Here is a 20,530-nt window from a genome sequence, read left to right on the forward strand (position 1 = left end):
AACAAACAAGGAAACAAATAGCTTTCTAAAGTTGTAATACCTTCTTTATTGTTGCTGTACTGATAATTTAAATGCAAATACAAAGACAAATTATCTCAGGGATTCATTCCTTTTGTTTTAGAGACACAGCTTTAAAACATGCTTGACGAAATTATCTGATTCTTATCAATGTGGTAGAAAGAGAGGCTTTTTCTTGCATAATTCATCTGAAATAAGTGACAACTGATTATCAAAGCGGCAATAAAGAAAACTTCCCAGGTATGGCTGTCAGTAGAGAGCACAATGCTACAGGATAACTCACGCTCATTGTGTATCAAAGAGAATATTTTTATTCATCAAGGGCAATACGCAGCAAACATTGGAAAAAACGTTCAAACTGCATGAAATTAGATGTACATTATTTTCATTGATGAAAGTGTTATACTGATATATATAATATGAACATCTTTTTTTTGCTTGCAAGTTTAAGAATTTCAAAGGATTTATTCTTCCTGTGAAATGCAGCTTTAGGCATGGACAGCATGAACACATGTAGCCTAATGAACACACTGAAAAATAATACAACTCAGTGAGCTGTCAGAGAATTAAAGGGAAATGATGTTTGTTGTTATTATTTATTTGTCAGCCTGGGATGTTATTTTCATATACTATTAGAAAAGATTTGAACCAAAGTGAACAGAGAGAATAATGGCAATTATATACATAATAACGTAGATATATATTCACATGTACTTGCTTGCTACAGAAGTATTAGCAAATACAATAAAATGGTTTGCTGGTTTCAACTTTTTCATTGAATATTTATTGACTTTAACAATTTAATGAAGAGGACCCACTCGTGTTGCTTTTCTCATTTAATGATAAGACATCACCATTAACAATTACATCATGATCTTTAGTCACAATTGAATAACATATACGAGAATGACATCCAGGTTAACAAATGAATATATTTAAGTATTAAGTAATCAAAGTAGATAGCAAGTTTGATTGATGAAAGATCAATGATTTTCTTTTGCTATCGTATAAACATGGCAGCATAGTCAACTCTATACCAGACACAGGTTGAGAACATGTGTCAGTGAAGGGAAAGGGCATCTTGGCACTGAAGATTGACTGTTAGCAGAGCAGACTGAGTATCCACTTTGTGTTGACGGGAAAATTATAGATTTCAGATGGGTTTTGCAGAGCCTTTAATTTGAGCTTTGAGTAATGACTTGGCTTTTACCCTCTTACTCATATCATCTGAGTTCTGTTATGTATACACTGGCCTCCGATCCAAGGTGCTCAGCTTGGGTCATTGTAGCATTCATCTCATAACCTGAGTCTGCTAAACTGAATGTATCATCAACGGGCTGTCCCATTCAGCCAGCTCCGCCCATGTTTCCAGTGCAGGGACCAAAAAAACGACACACGTGAATTCACCTCAGTGTGTGTGTGTGTGTGTGTGTGTGTGTGTGTGTGTGTGTGTGTGTGTGTGTGTGTGTGTGTGTGTGTGTGTGTGTGTGTGTGTGTGTGTGTGTGTGTGTGTGTGTGTGTGTGTGTGTGTGTGTGTGTGTGTGTGTGTGTGTAATTGCTCAGAATACCGCAGGGTATAGGTTTCAACTCCAAAACCAGTTGGAGGCAGGCAAACAGCGCTGGTCCAGTTTCAGTACAGTTTCATCAGGCAGCCAGATTATTGTCCAGCCTCAGGCAGTATAAGAGTGATGCAATGAGTTCCCATGACAGATGGGGTTGCGTACTTAAAAAATAGCACTATTTGGTAACATTGTTGATGTGCATTAACTCTAACATATGGAAAAGTTCAAAAGAGCCCTGACAAATACATTTCCATTTGAGACTATTGCACACTTTGGCTGTTTGATGAAAAGTTCATTGGGGTAAAATAAGTGATTTGTGGTGTCTTTTTTTAACATCACTGTATATTTTAAGTGCCAGTATTGTTTACTGAACAAAATAAAAACATTACAATGATATTAATCTCTGACGGTAGAGCTTTCACCACTTTACAGTAGGTCACATTGTTCTTATGTATTAAGGATTATCTGGGTAATAGATATTGAGAGCAATTAGTAGAAACAGCAACATACACTGCTATTTCTCAAGCAGCAAAACAAAGATAAGTGCTTTGTAGTTTGATATAGTGATATACTTTAAGAACTATTGTGTGAACATCAGTCACATACGCATTAACGTTTGAGGGTCAACTGGGTATTTGGTGTGGTCAGTATTGCATGATCAGCAATACATTACAAACATGTAAATGAGGGCTTTTAAAAACATAGATAACTGGGCGTAATACCACAAGAACAGAATGAAAATAAGTCTGGTACCATGTTAATGTGGTGCTAATTTGAGAAATGGAATAAGGCTGAGAATGTTATGTAAAGGTTTTTGTGGAGTGTCCAGTGTGTTATTATTCTTTGTCACTTCATCTGTGCTGGAAAAGCTTTTACAAGATAATTAATTGTATAAAAGAGAACAGTCTATTTGTTCATGGCTGCTTTGAGTAAGAATAATGACATCTTTAAAGCGAACCCTTTCAATAACATGTTATGGTATTGTGATTGTGTTACATCATATTTGCCCCTTAAGCTTTTGATAATATTTAAAGGATATCATTGAGTGAAATATTCATTTGAGAAACATTTTCCTTAGATTGGGAAATAGCTGGGAGTTGGCCACATTTATCAGAGGTTACAGGGAAAGTGACTTTAGCTGTATTTAAAAAAAGAAGGGAAAAATAGAACTGTTTTTCAGAAGTTCAGGATCCCAGAAAATACTGTTGAGCCTTCTAACGTGGCTAAATCAACTAAATATCAGAGGAACCCTTCTTGGGTAAAACACTTGTAATGCATGTTTATAGGACATAGAGTTTAATTATTGGTTATCTTTGGGATTTTCTGGGAATAATTGTACAGCTCTAAATATAAGTATATGGAATAACTGCACCTATAATAACTATTATCATATGACTAATTTTCATAAATTAACATCACTCTGAAAACATGTCTGAGACAGTGAAAGGGACGACAGTTTGTTGACATAAGTACTTTAATCAGGCACTTCTGGAGAAAGTTCTTTTCTCTGGCACCTTTACACGCACAGTTTGGACAAATATGAAACATAAGTGGTCAGATAACACTGTTTTATACAAAACAAAACAAACAACAAGGTACCTTCAATCCATTAGGTAGTGTTCATGTATATTTGGCCATGGTCAAAATAGCATCCTTGTAAATAATTTACTAAGCATCACAGTCTACCTATACAATGAATAAAGAAATACTGAAGAATGTTAGTGGTGCTTAAAATAATGTTAGCAAGGGTCTTAAACTGGGGATTAGGCAAACACAATACTGTTATATTAAGTAGGGAGGAATCCACATTTAGGGTACTGAGGGCACTATGGAGTTTTAATGGTAATTTACATGTAATTTTATTTCGGGAAGGCTGCCAAAAAACACAATTGTGATCATGAATGCATTTATGGCGTAGGCATCTTTGTGAAAACATGTCTAAAAATATACATGACATACATTTCTCATCATTAACTACGAAACATTCTCTGGTGGTGTTTTAACATTCATTCTTCCTCATTCTTCATCATGAAGTGTAACTTTCCATCCATTTTGTATTATTTTTTAAAGCGCTACAGAAAGAGGGGGCAAATGTTGTTCAAAATAACATTCATTATAGTATACAAAAAACAGGACAAAGATAAGAATACCAGCCACAAATGTAAAGATAACACTTATTTGGAGCTTATGTAATGCTTCTTTAATGTTTCACTGAGGGACATCGGATGAGTAGACACATGACAAACCGGCTTACATTCTCTGTAGTGATATGGCTGCTTACATTCACCCTGTAGCTGCTCTATGATCTCCCTCACATGGTTTACTGTATATCTACAATGCAAAATTAGGGCAGTAAGGCTCACTGTGAGAAATTAAAGCAAGGGCACCTGAAAGATGTGATCATTGGATGTCAAGTTCAATATTCCATTCCAGGAAATGAAGGAACGTGCATTGAGAACCAAGACACCTTTTTTTTTAAGCATTTCACATTCATGATTACCTTTTGATGTCAGATCAAACTCTGGATTCGCAGAAAAACTGATCACAAAATAGTCTTTTCTGACTGATGTTTCATTTGCTCAAGCAAGTATGTCTGTTCCTCCATAAATATTTACAATAATCTGTTACACAAATCCCAATTCATAAAGCATTGATGAATAGCTTCATTTAAAACCACAAGGATAAGAACGTCAACAGATAAAACCAACTTACAGTACAAACAAGTATACAGTACAAACTACAAATATACAAATATAGAAATATATTCTGAGGTTTTAGCAACCTATTGACAGTTTAATGCCATTTCTTGTCAGAAACAAAATGTAAATATAAAAATATAGACAATGCTTTTGTACAAAATATTGACATCATGTATGAATCTCCATTAGAATGTGCAAATTAAGACTGATCAACAGAAGAATGAGGAGTTTCGTTCACAAAGCCACACAAAAAGGCATAGTCCATTTTGGCCTGTTAGTCATGTAGTTCAGTTTTTCTTCAGTAAGCACCACAACTTCATTTGGACGTCTTAGTGTGACCTTGTGTCCTCTTGAGAATAGCATTAACTTGGTTCAGGTTAGCAGCCCCTGCGGTCATACATAAGGACAGTCTGGGACGGTAATGACATTTAATTCACCCTGAATAATTTGTCTTTATTTTTTAAATCCTCAGCTCTGCCTCCTCGCTATGCTCCAAATTGTGTTCAGTTGTGCTGATTATTGATGCAGAGGGGCCCTGTGAGACACTGAAGGGCGTGATTGCAGGGGAGCGTGCTGCCAGCGGGGACAGAGAAGGGGAGAAACTTGGAGACATGGCGACTGAGGAGATGGATCCTTGTGCGCTGAGGGGAGATCGTCGGAAAGAAGCCAAGTTGGGGAACGTCCTCCCTACGGCAGGTTTCGGAGGTACAGTTTTGGCACCAGGGTGGGCCACAGAGGTTATGAGAGGCGGGGGGTCGATTCTTGACTCTGCTTTTGCTTTGTGGTGAAATGACCTGCGAGGATTTGGAGGAGCTGTTTCATCTTTTAACCGTGCTATTTCCGTAAAAACGTTCGCTAAAGGTTGGAACTGGGGACACCAGTTCAGCAGGTAGTCCCAGTTATAGCTGCCCCTCAGCTCCTCATCACTGGCCACGATGGCGGTCAGTGAGCCATCCACAGCAGGCTTCCCATCCTCTGGGAAAGTATAATCTTTAGGGTGGGATATGTTGAGTCCCCGTCCCACACCCACATACCCACCCCCTTCATCCCTGTAGACTGGCACTTGGCCAGCTAGAAGAGTGCCATTCAGACTCCCCAGTTTCTTCCCCTTGAACCAATCTATGGAAGGCTCACAGGACACGTCTGACAGCTGGTCTGCATCCTGTTGGATTCCAGAGTCGGGACCTCGGGCAGAGATGCGTTCCTGCATGGAGGAGGAGATACTTGACACTCGAGGGTATTCATTTATCATTCGGATCTCATCATCCTCTGCTGCCTCTGCAGAGCCACGGCCACTGGAGTGTGAGGGATCCAGTGATCCTCCACGAGGGTATTGACCCCCACTGCTGCCGCTCTGATCAGGCGTATATCCAGGAAGGGCCTGATGGTATATCATTTCATTTGCTGCTATCTTTGTTTCCTCAAACTTGTGCATCATGGTTCCCGACGCAGGTGTTCTTCCATGCGCTTTTTTCTCCTTCCTTTTATGTCGTAATTTAACAAAGAGGAGTGCCACAGCAATTATTATTAAAATGACTATGGTCCCAAGTGAAACTGCAATGACACTGATAAGCAGCATATTTATGTCAGTGGTGATGCCAAATGATGTGTGGGTCACATCTACAGTAACTTTGGCCACTGCTACACGGGATGACTCCAGAGGGCTGTGGGCCGTCACATCCAGTGTCATTAGACGCACCTCTCTTTTGGAGCGACCCGCATGTGTACTGTAGCTGTCCATCTTTAAGGAAACTGCTCCTGTGGTTTTATTGACTTCAAAAAAAGGCGAACTGTCCTCTAATGAGAAAAGAACAATACCATCCACCCCTCCGTCCTCATCTCTGGCTTGCACTTTGCCAATGACTTGACCTTTCTTTGCTCCCTCAGGCACTTCAAATGAGAACTCTGAGGAGGTGAAAACAGGATCATATTCATCCTCTCCTGTAACATAAACCTGCACTGTTACAGTAGCAGAATAGTTGCCAGCATCCATGGCAACAGCGACAAAATGGAAGGAGTTTACCTTCTCAAAGTCAAAAGTAGAGCGAGTCCGTACTTCTCCCGAAGTTTGGTTCATGAGAAAGGCCTCTTTTCCCTCTTTAGAGTTATCTAACATGTAGTACCTCAACTGTCCAAAAACACCCCTGTCATGGTCGATAGCATGCAGGATGGTGACTAAGGCATTCTGGGGTTGGTTTTCCCTGATGCTGGTGGTTATTGTTTTGAGGGGAAAGAAGGGCCGGTTATCGTTTATGTCCTTCACCTCAATACTAACTGGGGCCAAAGCGTAGTGCCCTTGACTGTCAGTAGCCTGCACAACAATCACATGGGACCACTGTCTCTCGCTGTCCAGTGGTCTCTGCAGCCTCAAGGCTCCGGTCCACTGGTCGACCTGGAAAAGTTCTGTCTCATCCCCTGAGCTTATGGAGTATTGCACCTCTCCATTGGGAGCAGAGTCTGGATCTGTGGCAGATAGATGCAAGATCTCTGTCCCTGCTGCTGCACCCTCACTCAGCACTACACTGTACTCCACTCGGCTGAAAGCTGGAGGGTTGTCATTGGCATCCGTTACACTGATGACAATAGGAACGCTGGAGCTGCGCTGAGGGACTCCACGGTCTGATACAACAACAGTCAGGTTAAAACTTGGCACCGCTTCAAAGTCCAGCTCCTCCACCAAGATCAGGCTGCCAACTGTCTGGAAGCCATGCCCCTCCAAGAAACGCACGCTGCTCTCAATCTGGAAGGTATTTCCCGAGTTGCCACTAGCAATGGCAAAATCAAAACCACAGTTGTCCCGGGACAGGTCTTCGTCCACAGCTTCTAAGGTCAGAACAGTTGATCCAGGAATCCCATCTTCACTCACAGTGGCTCTGTACTCTGACTGATGGAAGATTGGGGCGTTGTCGTTGACATCAGAAACTTGTACCTCGACAGTGGCAGTGGAAGAAAGGGATGGAGTGCCCTGATCACGCACCTCAATAACCACCAGGATGGAGGGATTCTTAAAATCGAACTCTGTTTTTTGGTTGACAAACAGAGTACCTGCAAGATTTTAAAAAACACAGTCATTCAAAGAGCCTTTTTATTTTAATCCTCTAGAGCTGGTAATTTAATAATCAAAGTTGTTCATACCCATAATGGTTTTCTATTACAGAAATAACAATTAGTGAGACAAATAAATATCAATTTAATGAAAGATTTGGGCAAATGCTTTTGACCGCAACATTATTTGTGGGAAATCAATTGAATTTGAGACAGAAAACCTTGAAGCAAAATAAGTCCTCTTTAATAGACCACCTATTTTTGATGCTATCTCAAGCAAAACATTTGACGCAAATAAAATGTAACTTTCAATGACCTTAAAGGAACAAAAAGATTACATATTTTGCAATGCCTATTATTAGAAATATTTTCAAACCCCATATGTTCATCCAAGAAGGGCCTTAGGGGATAACATTTAAGAAAAAATGTTTTAAGTGGAGCTCTGGTTAGAAAACATGTATAAACAATCCTAATCGTGAACACAGCAACCTTACCGTTGCTTGGGTCGATGTAGAAGACGCCCCTTGTTGATGACATTACTCTGTAAGTAATTTTCCCGTTCTCCCCGGAGTCACGATCTGTGGCTGTTAAAGTGATGACTGCACTGCCTGCTGGGAGGTGCTCTGATACAGACACCTAATGAGAAACACAATGCAGATATTAGCATTACAGATGCTATTAAGAAACTATTTGAAAACATTTGAACAGTCAATATAAGTTGATGGAAGTGTAAAGATATCTGAAGGTGGCAGTACCTGATACAAGTCTTGAGTAAAGGTGGGAGCGTTATCGTTCACATCATCCACCAGCACAGTGATGTTGGCCTCGCTTTGATGTTTAGAGTCAGATGAATGAACTGTTAAAGTGTACCACGTCCTTTCCTCATAATCCAGAAGGCCAGTCAGAGACACCGCTCCTCCAAAACGATGAATCCCGAACAGGCCTTGGCTGTTTGCGTCCAGGTGTAGTGTGTAGGAGAGGGCTGGTCCTGAGTCCACGTCATTTCCTGTTACTTGGGTGATAACTGTGCCAATCACCGCATCTGTATGATAATAAGGTGGGGAGTCAGGAAAAGAAGAAATGTAGCTTCTTAGTAAAAACCAACATTTGTCTTTCTTAAGAAATATCCTGCTCTTTAAAGTCTTGATCAAATAGACAGGAAATGAACAGAGGAACTTGGCAATAGTGTTTTAGTAACAGGGTCAGACTTTTCTCACTGATTCCCACTGAGTTAGCTTCACGGGAGTGTGAAGTGAGGCTTTATGATAAAATCTCTGGACTAGTTTCCACTGTGAAGCTGACTTACCCTCAGGCACCCGGATCTCCCGATGCAGAGGAATCATGGGGCTGTTGTCGTTGAGGTCGATGATGATCACAGTGAGGGTGGCAGAGCCAGCCAGCCGCGGGGTTCCCCGGTCTGTTGCCATAACAACAAGTCTGGTGCCACATAATGAATGTCAGTGTCTGAACTTTGAACTTTTATGAAAACGGTTGTATAATGTTTCACTCGATAGCAAGATCAGAATCTTCTTTCCGAATGGTCATAAAGCTGACTTGTGATTTTCTTTTTACATTACACATTCATCATCACTTATCTCCAACATAAAATAATGACCGAAAAACAATGTTCAAAATCAGATTTTGAACTACCATCTGTAGGGCAAACACATTTTCATAACAAAATAACTTTAACATTTGAGACTCTGGTGCATGATGACTGTCACCTCATTTGCATTTTTTCCCAATTTTCCTCTTCTCTTTCTTTGACTGAAATCATTTTATCAGTAGCCCTTGTTAACAGACCATCAGTGAAAACTATATTTGAGAGGGAACGGACATAATCACATTAACAAAGATTTAACTTTTATCTGTCAAGGGCAGAGATAGGGCATGTGATGGAAAAGATAAGAGAACAAAACTCACTTAGTTTGCGTCCAGATCTCCCGGTCCATTATGGCTGCGGTGGTGATGCTGCCGGTCAGTGGGTCTATCTTAAATAATCCGCTCATGGATGATGACCTGATAGAGTATGTCACCTGGCCGTTTTGACCCTGGTCCAGGTCATCTGCAGCAACCTGAGGAAGCAACCACTACATTTTAGAAATTACAATATGGCTATATTTCTGTGCTTCTTCTCTACTTATGTTTCAGTTTAACATGATCTATCGAGCAATATTGGACTTGGAAGACTTGTATTTAGGCTACTGCACCTGAATAATGGGGAAATCGTAGCCCTGCGCCTCTCTAATGTAGGCTACATAGTTCTGGAGTTGGAAGCGTGGCAAGTTGTCGTTGATGTCCTGCAGGATTAGATTGACAGCCATGTAGGAGCTGGAGGATGCCGTCTCAGCTTTCACCACAAGGCGGAGTTTAGGGGTCTCCTCAAAGTCTAGTGTTTCAGATCTCTCCACCCATATGTCACCTAATTCACAAAAATAACAATGAGTCACACTGTAGATTTGGAAAAAATACACCTTGTACAGTGGATGCACTTCTCTGCACTTACCAGTTATAGTGTTTATTCCGAAAGACCGCACTTTGTTTCCACTGAAAATACTGTAGCTGATACCAGTTTGAGAGCCATCGGGGTACTGGGCCTGAGTCTGTGTTACTACTGTGCCTATAAGGTACAAGAAAAACAGTTGTTCAATACATTTTACTTCCATTTAATATCGCAACCATGCATTCAAAAATATCTGAAATAAATATTGAAAATCTAATATAAAGAAACCTTTAGCAGAGTTCTCCTGCAGACTGACGTCTCTAGTCATTCGGGAGAAGCGAATCCCCCTGTAGCTCTGTTCCCTGATATAAATAATTGCCACCCCCAGGGAAGATTGAGATGGGTTGCCCTGGTCCATGGCTTGAACTATCAAAGTCCTCTGGCTTTGGGTTAGTGTCTGCAGCTTCTCTGTGGCCTGGATGTCTCCTGTCAGTGAGTTGATGGTGAAGCCCCTCACAGGGTTGGCAAAACGATAAAACACGGAACCATTAGCCCCAAAGTCCTTGTCCTCCGCCCTCATGGTGGCCAGCACTCTGCGGCTGTTCACGCTGCTGGCAGAGATGTTCACAATAAGAGGGTCCTGAATGAAGAAGGGTGCATTGTCGTTCACATCCTGAATGTAGACGGTCACCTGAACAGTGGAGTTACGTGGGTTGGCAGGGGAGGAGTCAGTGGCAACCACCTCAAAGGTGTAAGAGGCGGTCCTCTCTCTGTCTAGGGGTGCTGCTGTGATGATGCGGCCAGTGTTTTGGTCTATTATGAACATGCTGTTCGAGCCACGACTCAGATAGTAAAGTACCTGGCTGTTGGGACCCTGGTCCAGATCAATGGCTTTGACTTGCAGGACCAGTGAGCCAATGTGAACATCTTCTGAGACATCTGCAGTGTAGCTGCTGCTCTGAAACTGGGGACTGTGATCGTTGATGTCCATAATGGTAACCTCCACGGTTGCAGTGCTGCTGAGGGGAGGGTGGCCCTGATCCTGAGCTGTGACTGTAAGCGTGTAACCAGCCCTGTTCTCCCGATCCAGAGGCCTTGAAGTGGACAACACACCTGACTGTCTGTCCAAGCGAAAGTCTCCCAATGAATCTCCAGCTGCAAAGAAAACCAATCGTTTTAAAAGGTTCAAAATGATTAAAAAAAAACTATAAAAAGTGAAGCAGTGGTGGTAGTCATTAAGAACTAGAGTGGTGCATCACCTTTAATTTTATAAATAATCTCCCCACTATCTCCTGCATCCTGGTCAGTGGCTTTTAGGGTAAACAGAGGCAATGCCTCCAGGTTTTCAGGAACCTCAAGGCTGTAGAAGAGTCGTCCAAAGAAAGGGGCGTTGTCATTCTCATCAAGCACTCTGATCTTCACTGTGGCTTTGGCGTAGTTAGGGGGAAGGCCTTCATCTTTCGCATAAACTGTCACAATGCACACACACACACACACACACACACACACACACACACACACACACACACACACACACAATTAATAAGGGATATGAAGTGATGACAAATGACAAATTTACTTAAAATAATTATTACACTCTCATTTTATGTATCTTAGAGGAGTACCTGTTACGATGTAGTACTCCTGGAGTTCCCTGTCCAGTGACTTAGTGGTTGTTATGACACCTGTCAGTGGGTGGATGCTGAAAGCATCCTCTGAGATACTACCATATATCACCTGTCCATTGGTTCCTACAAATACACACAAAGTATCTTTGATTTAGTCTGAACATAGATGGGAAAATAAATTCTACAAAATGCCATCAATGTTGTTTTACTTGTAAATATTAAGAGAAAAAATGCATATAGAAGGGATTTGGATTTCTCTCTTGTAAACCACTTTCAGGTTTCTGGATGCCAGATTGCGTGCTAACAGAAAGCAGTCTGGCAACCTCACCTGTTTACTTCCCTAATTGCTTTTGGAGAGAAAGTTTATAATCCTTCTGTTTTATGTGCTTCTGACTAAGTCAAAGGGAATGCACACATTTTGCGCTCCCACCCCCACACCACTGAGTCCTCAATTAAAAACAACTGTTAATGTGTAATGTGAACCCATACTCAGCACATCAAGGCTGAGAAGAATTATGGGCATGTATTCCCATCTTAACTGCTGAAGAGGCAAAATAAAAAATAAGAACACGCATATGTAAACAAATTAAGATTTAGGTCATTTGTTGTTCAAAATACCTCTACCTGTCTTTAAAGTTATTTAAAAAACAAAAATAAATGGTTACATGTCACTTATTCTAGATGTCTAAAACATTATACTTCCAACCATCAACTTTTAACATAGTGCTTCCAGATCAGTGCTTACTGGGAATACATTTTTGATTAAAAAGTAGGCCAACATGTGTAAAGCACCAGTAACTACGTCAGCGCACATTGTGTGTCTCACCTTGGTCCAGATCAGAGGCGGACACTGTCAACACACTAGTTCCTGGTGGCTGGTTCTCAGAGATCTGAGCCTCGTACTGGCTCTCCTCAAACCAGGGCACTTCATCGTTAACATCAATCACGTGGACACACAGCAGCTGGCTGGAGGAGTGCTGGGGTATCCCATGATCCTCAGCGGTTATGGTGAGGTTAAAGACATCCTGCTCCTCACGGTCCAACGGTTTGAAAATAGACAGAGAGCCTGCAGAGAGATGAATCAGGGCTGAAATGTGAGGAGAGATTTCCTGTGTGTGTGTGTTTGTCTGTGTGTGGGTGTACTTTATTATAGCCTGTTTCATAGAGGCAGTTACACACGACAACTACGGTAGGAAAGCATGCTTTCAAAGGCAATAAAACATGCCACTTTCCATGGTTGTGTGTAGTCAAATGATTTTAAAAGCTAGTGTGAAAAGTTGCCGTGTGAGGGCCAAATTTAGAGCTAATCTCCTCCACACACACAGCTTTGCCTACCTGAGTGCTACCACCACCACTGCTGAAACAGCCTAACAGTCTGGCCACAGTTTACGAGATTTTCCATTGGAGAATGCCACAGCCATCGAGAACGAAGCAGTAAACACACGCTCTAGACACGCAACTGTAAGGCCTGCCGTGCTCCGTAGAAATTAGGGGCACCCTGGCCTTTTCATTATGCTGCCCTAAGAGGTAGCGCTTGCATTGATTCAATTTCAATTTTATGCTTTAAAATGAGCCACAACTGTTAAAGAAAGGGCCAGGACTGTTTTGGTTTTAACTTTCTTGCATGTTTTTCCTTGTATCTTTCAAGTACTGAGATAACTTGCCCCTAAGCCTTTAATCTGGTAGGAGTTACAGGATGGAATATTTTCACCAAATTTGACTCCCCTGTGATCCTGCCATATCCCTGGTCACTGGTAACATATGTGCAGGAAATAAACACGGTGGGAACATTTCTTGTTTTGGACGTTTTTAATTTCAACATTTTAAGCTTATTTTCAGGTTTGTGGTGCCAACACTTTAGACTGCACATTGAGGGGTAACTGAGGTTGATCAGATGACAAACATTCTTTTTATCTTATATGCTAAAGTGATTTTTCAACATTTGATGTGTTGATATTGGAATGGGGTGAAATGGGGGCTGAAAATTATGAAAATAAAAATAACTGAGGAGATGAGATTATGTGACTTTATGTAATGCTAATAATGGCCCAGTAGCTCTCTACAACGTGGTTAGCTGTGAGTTGAAGCAATGGAAACAGAGTGTGTAGAGATGGTCACCCCAGAACGGGAGCAAACCAAGTGCCCGGGGGATTAACTCTGTCAGTATTCTAACAAATAACCAGTGTGCATGAAAACACTTCAAGATGAGCGTGCACACTGGGCTGAAGCACAAGTGGCATGCATGACAGACACTGAATGTTTCCATCCCTGAGTTGCTCGAGGAGGCATCCTGGTTGGCGACATGACGGGGGAAGGCGGAGCCAACATTGACACGTGTCTCAAACACCGCAACAAAGCCGACAGGACCAAATAGCCCAAGGTCAACGTTGACTAAGTGACAGAGTCTCACGCAAGTACCCAAACACATGTGTGCACACACACACACACACACACACACACACACACACACACACACACACACGTGTGTACACATAAACACGCGTAACTGATCCCTTCTCTAATGGTTCCCAGAAGCCCAGGCAGGAGGTTCTTTGGTCTTTCATGGGAATAGATCCACAATAACAGATGATCGGTGTGTGTGCTTGTACGTGCTTTCGTGTGTCTGTGTGTGTGTGTTTAATATTTGGCAGGCTGCTCTGTCTGTCTGGCCTCTTACTGAAGGAAATAAGTCATGAAAGGTGAAGCCAGATTTGAGCGGCACTAAAACTGAGTATTACAGGAGTTTGTGTGTGTTTATGTTGGGGGAGGTTTAGTAATTGTGGCAGGGGATGAAAAGATGAGTCCACATGCAATGCGAGGTAAAATTTAGAGGTGGCACAAATGCTTTAAAAGTCCATGAAAAGACCCAAACATAGATGAACAGATGAAGATTCGCTTGTCTGCTTAAATTGAAAACATTTCAACAAGACACAGTAATTCTTAAGAACTGGAATTTCCAACAGGTGCTGAAAATGTAAAGATAAGGACAAGAAACTTTACTTAGTGATGTTTCTGAATACACCTTGAAACTTGAAAAAATACAATAACTAAAGGATGTCCACTTTGCTCTGATGTATGACTTATGCACACATTATGTACTGCAATGGAGCCAGGCTGGACTTACCAGTGTTAGGGCTGAGGCTGAATGTTCCTCCGGTGTTGCCTGATTGGATGCTGTAGGAAACTCTGCCATTTTCCCCTTGGTCTGCATCTCTGGCCATCACATACAGCACCACAAAGCCCACCGGCTGGTCCTCCATCACACTGACAGCTGTTGGCGATCTGAACACTGGTGGATTGTCATTCTCATCTGTTACATACACCCTTGCCGTGACACTACCCCAGCGCCGCTGGCTGGCATCCTGGGCAGAATCTGTTGCCTTTACAACCAGTATTAGGTTGGTCGTGACCTCATGGTCCAGCACCTGACCTAAGGAGAGAACCCCAGTATCAGGGTCAAGGTAAAGTAGACCAGGGGTGTTTGGCCACTGGTGGAGAATGGAGTACTTCAGCTCACTGTTTGGCCCACTGCCATCCTTATCCGTGGCCTGAAAAGAATAAACAGAAGAGCTAGGCTCCATGTTCTCGGAGATGACGATGGTAATGGGGTCCTCAGGGAACTGGGGGGCATGGTCATTGCCGTCCTCCACTTCAATGTCCAGGTGGACCAGGGTGCTGCTAGGATTGGATTGAGAAAGGTCATCCACTTCAATCTGCAGAGTGTAGCGGGAGTCTCGTTCATAGTCGAGAGGACGAGCCAAGTACACGTCTCCAGTTAAACGATCTACGACAAAGGTCCCATCTCTGTCTGAACCCCCCACCACTGTGTAGGTCAGCTCCCCTACCTCTGGGGTTTCTCTTTCACGAATACGGACTGAGCCAATAACAGATCCAGGTTTCGCCTCTTCCACAGAATTGAAGGACATGGAGAATGAATTGGTCTTAGAAGTAGGTCTGTTAGTGCTGAGAACCTGCAATAACAAAGAACACTATTTGAGTATCTAAACAAAAATCAACACAACACTGTATCTCATGCTCTTTGTTTGTTCCTAGTGGCACCTCAAGTTTAAAAAAATGTCCCAAAATGGATTTTGGGATAAGCAAAAACAGATTGTGTTCAGTTGACTAGTTGGCTTGAGTAACACGCTTGCTAACTTGCTTGCTTAATCACACTTAACCTGATACTCATGTTGCTGCCAGGAAAATATTACATGATAAAAGTAACACAATCAGGGGAGGAAATGGAGGGACGGTTTGAACTTGGCACTTGGACATAATCATGTACTGTACATTCTATAGCTTTAAATTTTCTTTGATGAGCAGTTCAAGTGTCTTCAAAGACTATGAAATTATTACCTTTGTGTAGAACACATGACACACTTTTTTTTACTAAAACATGAGCAGCTGTGAAGGGGTATTAAGAAGGAGAGGCTGCCCTGATCAAATTTGCAGCAGCATTACTGACAGTGCTTTTTAAACCGAAGGAGTGATCTACATACTAAGCATTGCATCCTACAGAAGAGTCACAGTAGTAGGCACTCAAAAAAATATCCTGAGATTGTTGTGAAGCCTTTCATGACAAGCTGTAAATTGGTTCCACATTAAATGGAAAAGGGGTGTTCCAGAAATACATTTGTATAGTCCCATCCTATTATCTATGGATTTAGAAAATGTGCCTGAAAGATGATTAAAGCAAATACAGAGATGCATCAGTGGGCAAGGACATCACTGCACTGTTTAATCCAATTAACTCATAATTATGACTTCCATTATTTTGTTGTTGGAAAGAAGGAAAACTGAATTGTTTATTATGGCAACTGTTTTTTCCTGGAACTTAAAGATATATGTTCCTTTCAGGGTTCTTCCATTGTGTCCATTTTCTGTTCTATATTAAATATTAACTGAATTACCTTCAATACTATGTTTTATGGGGGTTTATAGCCCTGCAGCTCATTACAAAAGGGGCTACTGTATTAAAAAAGTGTTGAAGTCATTGAGTATAACCTTGATCATAGCAGTCTACAGCTGGCCCTCATCACAAGCCAGCTGGGAGTATTTGATTCAGACCCACTTTTCCATTTCAGATAGAAATTTCCCTTTTGAAAAGTCACAGGGGAAGAAATGGGAGGGGATGGGAGGGACGCTTGTCAGAAGTGAGGTTGATATGTCTGCAGCTAGTCTGAGGGGCCCAGAGACACGGATCCTGAGCCCTGAGTCTATTCTTTGATATTAAATAGGTGAGTAGTGAGGGTGTTTGTGCTGGCCGGGCTCCAGCAAAAGTCTGACCTGAATGGTGAGGGAGCAGGAGTTGCTGCGAGGGGGCAGGCCTCTGTCAGTAGCGGTCACCGTCAGAGAGTACTCAGCCCGCTCCGAGTGGCTCAGAGGGGAGGATGAACGCAACTCCCCAGAGTTTGGGTTCAAAGCGAAACGCTCAGCTCTGGGACCTTGAAGAGAAAGGTTCCAAACTTAAACTAGAGACAATGTCCGGAGGGGAGCAAAATACACATTTGTAAGCATAAAGCCACGTTCAGACACAAGTGATATATGTTACTAATCAACTCAAACAGGGTGTCATATTTTTACAGCATTAACACATATGGATACAAAAAAGTTTACATTTCAACACTTACAAAGTGATTTACACTCACACAACAAAGAAAACACACTAAAATAAAGGTAAACAACATTTTCTTTTAAAGCTATAAAAAGAATTACTTAAAATAAATAAACAGCTAATCAGAATCTAGTAGGCTTATACCTTGGCCATTGGGGGCCATTGGGCATCAAAGGTGTCATGATATGAATCATTCTCTTTCTCCATTATCAGGACATCTTTTCTTTCTTAAAACATATAGTACATTCATATATATATATGATTTTGCAAAGAAATGTATTACTTGCAGTTACTGTACCTGACAAAGAGTAGAATATGGTTCCGTTCTCCCCTTCATCTGGGTCTTTGGCCTGCAGCGAACTAAGCAAAACCCCCGAGGACTGACCTTCTGCCACCTACGAGTGAAAAACAGAACCCATTTCAATAAAGACAATAAGACTATATTTGTTCTGCTCGTCTGTGTTTCTGTTCTTATGTGCCATCACCTGTATGATGAGACTTTTGCCTGACTGGCTGTGGGTGAAAGCGGGGCTGTTATCATTGTCATCGAGGACAGTGATGAAGGCAGTGCCTGTGGCGCTACGAGAGGGCGAACCACCATCTTGAACCACCACCACCAGCTGGTAACTAGACTGCTGCTCTCTGTCTAGAGTAGTCCTTGTACTGATCTCACCTGGGGAGAGAAGGACTTGGATGAGAGGGGTTTTATGCCTGGGCACAAATTCAGAGCGCTGGAGTAATGATGAGAGCCTTCAGAGCCAGCAGACTTTGATTAGAGACACACAAGTAATAGACATGCACAGTGTAGATGCACAAATACATGTGCGCACACACAGATAGAAACATTTTGGAAAAATGGCAGATGCTGGAGACTCGTAAATCTGCCAGAAAATAATCACAAATCAGACTCTGAATCTCCACCCACAGACTAACAGGCTCAGTAGGCCAATTAGAGCCCAGCCTGACGCTTTGTGCTGCTGTCACAATTATTTGAGTAATTTATGACAGTGGGGAAGAGACAGTTGTAGTCTTTCATCTTTTAGAGATGACTAAACATTGAATAAATATTTCAATGGAATTCTGTGTATATATATATTCAATTATATCATCAGCTGCTTTGTTAACAGCAGTTTTATTAAGACATGACACGGCTCTGTGCTAGAGGCATCTCTCTCTTGAACATCTCCAAACACATCCTCACATAAAGTATGAAGTTTATGGGATTAATGCACACGTTTTTTCACCATTCTAACACTACAATCTGAGAGACCAGCCGTGACATCTGTTGTGATTAATATTATTACCTGTGTGGGAGTTTATCTGAAAGAAGCGATCAGGGTGCAGAAAGCGGTAGCTGAGGCGTCCGTTGGGGCCACTGTCTCTGTCTGAGGCTGTGACGTGACCAAAGCCTGATCCTGCTGGCAGGTTTTCTCTCACAGCCATGAAGACCCTCTCCTGTGTGAGCCGAGGAGAGTTGTCATTCTCATCAGTCACCGCTATCCGCACTGTGGCACTACCTGTCTTCTTCAACTGTCCTTGACCTTGGCTGGCCAGCACCGTTAGAAGATAAATGTCTTTCACTTCTCTATCTAGGGCGCTTTTCACAAAGAGCCAGCCACTGTCTGCAGCAATGCCAAACCCGGCAGCATCTCCATCTGGACGCAGGTGATATGCGAGGGGACTGAAGTGACCTAAACCAGGGGTTTCTCTGTTCAGAGCCCTGACCTGCAGGAAGTGTGTGTTTAAAGGAAGCCCTTCTTTGAGCTCTACACGGTAGGTGAGGGTATCAAACACAGGTCCCTGGTCATTCTCTGCCTGGACATGAATCACAAGCATGAAGGTGGCGCTAAGCTGGGGTACTCCACTGTCCTTGGCAATCACCTGGAGGTCGTAACGAGGAGTACTCTCATAGTTTAGGTTCCCTACCAATCGGATCTCTCCACTGCTGCGCTCTATGCTGAAGGTCCTCTGGATTCCACTTGGAGAGTTAAGATCGAAGGTGAGTTGTCCATTGACTCCAGAGTCTCTGTCTTCAGCCTGGACCCGATAAACCACTGTGCCCATTTCTGTATGCTCTGGCAGCAGCAGAGATTCAGAGGACAAGGGCAGGAACACAGGCGGGTTATCGTTGATGTCAGCGATGGTAATGTGGACACGGGTCTGGCCAAAGGCAGGGGGGTTACCACTACGGGCCTGCACCTCCAAATCCAGAGCTGACTGGGCTTCATGATCTAAGGACAGACTGGTCCTTAAGGCCCCCGTATCAGGATCCACTGTAAAGTAGCCTGCAGGGTCCCCAGAGCTGATGGTATAGGAAATATCTCTAGAGGTGCCTAGGAATGGAGAATGATGACAAAAACCAGAAACATGTCACCATGGCCCTGGAAACTGAGCTAAAAGCACTGAGTAACAGTATACACCAAAGTTGTAATTTTTCAATTTTCATGGCTGTAATAGAGCTCAGAAGAAACCCTCTGAAAATGAATACATAAACAAAGTTGTGAAATGGATTTTTTGATTGATGAGATAGGTGTTTAGTGGCCCAGTGCATTTTTTTAAAGTGGTGCAGGGAGCAGAAAATAAGCTGATTACAGCACGATCAAGTGTGGCTGATAAATGTATACTTTTCAATATGGGTACTCAGGCTCAAAATCTGGGGTTTCTAAATGAGTGAGCAAACAAACTGATTTGGCTGACCTGATTAATAAAGAAGAAGAATGTGCTTGTAGTTCCTACCTGTCTTACTGCTGGCCTGGACAAAGCCAACGACCGTCCCCCGCAAGACATCCTCGGATATAGTAAAATAGTACTGGGTCTGCTCAAACACAGGTGGAGCCACCAGCCCCGCCACTACACTAATGTTGACTCTGGCATTGACTTTGGCAACCAGACCACCACCATCCTGAGCAGAGATTACCACGGGAATGACAGAGTTGGCCTTCCCGTAGACAGACCGAGACAGGGAGATCACACCTACAAAAATAAGGCCGTGGACAAAGTTCAAACAGGCTTCTCTTTACATTACATAACATTATAAACCATGCAAAACAATAATAATACAGTTGCTTTAATATTTGATATCTGGAAAATAGGGTATAGAGGAAGGAACAGGGAAGTGAATTGTGCCCACCTGTGTCTTTGTTAAGAGTAAAGTAAGGGGAGGCCCCTCCAGGTACTGTCTTGTATGTAATTTTTCCATTCTCGCCTGAGTCAGGGTCATAGGCCGTCACTCTGACAACAGATGTCCCAGGGGCGCTCTGTGTGCTCAAGCTGACAGCGTAGCTGACTGGGTAGAAGGCAGGTCTGTTATCATTAATGTCGACCAGATCTACCTTCACGTAGGCTACTGAGCTCAGTCCACCCTGCAGAGGAAACAAAAAGCTCCTTTGTAATACCTTGACATATATTAAATCATGAGCAGAAAAAAACACACCTGAAAGCAGGATTTAGGCCACATTAATGGTGGAACTGGACCGCATTACTTGTGAAAGTCAGTAAAAGTAAAAACCAGCAGTAAACCC

General features: G+C 42.4%; 1 protein-coding gene across 1 annotated transcript in view; it reads right to left on the reverse strand.

The window, feature by feature from the left end:
- Positions 1 to 3,036: 3,036 nt before the first annotated feature.
- dchs1a (dachsous cadherin-related 1a) overlaps positions 3,037 to 20,530 on the reverse strand; it is a 76,064-nt gene continuing 58,570 nt past the window's right edge. The window contains exons 4-21 of the mRNA XM_063906150.1: positions 20,140 to 20,371; positions 19,746 to 19,982; positions 18,314 to 19,342; positions 17,495 to 17,682; positions 17,308 to 17,404; positions 16,682 to 16,839; positions 14,520 to 15,366; positions 12,222 to 12,461; positions 11,393 to 11,518; positions 11,027 to 11,236; positions 10,056 to 10,922; positions 9,831 to 9,944; positions 9,535 to 9,746; positions 9,248 to 9,399; positions 8,631 to 8,761; positions 8,080 to 8,366; positions 7,819 to 7,960; positions 3,037 to 7,324 (exon numbers count right to left, since the gene is read on the reverse strand). Coding sequence (XP_063762220.1) covers positions 4,740 to 7,324; positions 7,819 to 7,960; positions 8,080 to 8,366; positions 8,631 to 8,761; positions 9,248 to 9,399; positions 9,535 to 9,746; positions 9,831 to 9,944; positions 10,056 to 10,922; positions 11,027 to 11,236; positions 11,393 to 11,518; positions 12,222 to 12,461; positions 14,520 to 15,366; positions 16,682 to 16,839; positions 17,308 to 17,404; positions 17,495 to 17,682; positions 18,314 to 19,342; positions 19,746 to 19,982; positions 20,140 to 20,371 — 7,854 coding nt within the window. The 3' untranslated portion in view covers positions 3,037 to 4,739. The remainder of the gene's footprint in view (positions 7,325 to 7,818; positions 7,961 to 8,079; positions 8,367 to 8,630; positions 8,762 to 9,247; positions 9,400 to 9,534; positions 9,747 to 9,830; positions 9,945 to 10,055; positions 10,923 to 11,026; positions 11,237 to 11,392; positions 11,519 to 12,221; positions 12,462 to 14,519; positions 15,367 to 16,681; positions 16,840 to 17,307; positions 17,405 to 17,494; positions 17,683 to 18,313; positions 19,343 to 19,745; positions 19,983 to 20,139; positions 20,372 to 20,530) is intronic.

Source organism: Eleginops maclovinus, chromosome 18 (assembly GCF_036324505.1).
Source record: "Eleginops maclovinus isolate JMC-PN-2008 ecotype Puerto Natales chromosome 18, JC_Emac_rtc_rv5, whole genome shotgun sequence".
In the NCBI taxonomy this organism is placed as follows: Eukaryota; Metazoa; Chordata; class Actinopteri; order Perciformes; family Eleginopidae; genus Eleginops; species Eleginops maclovinus.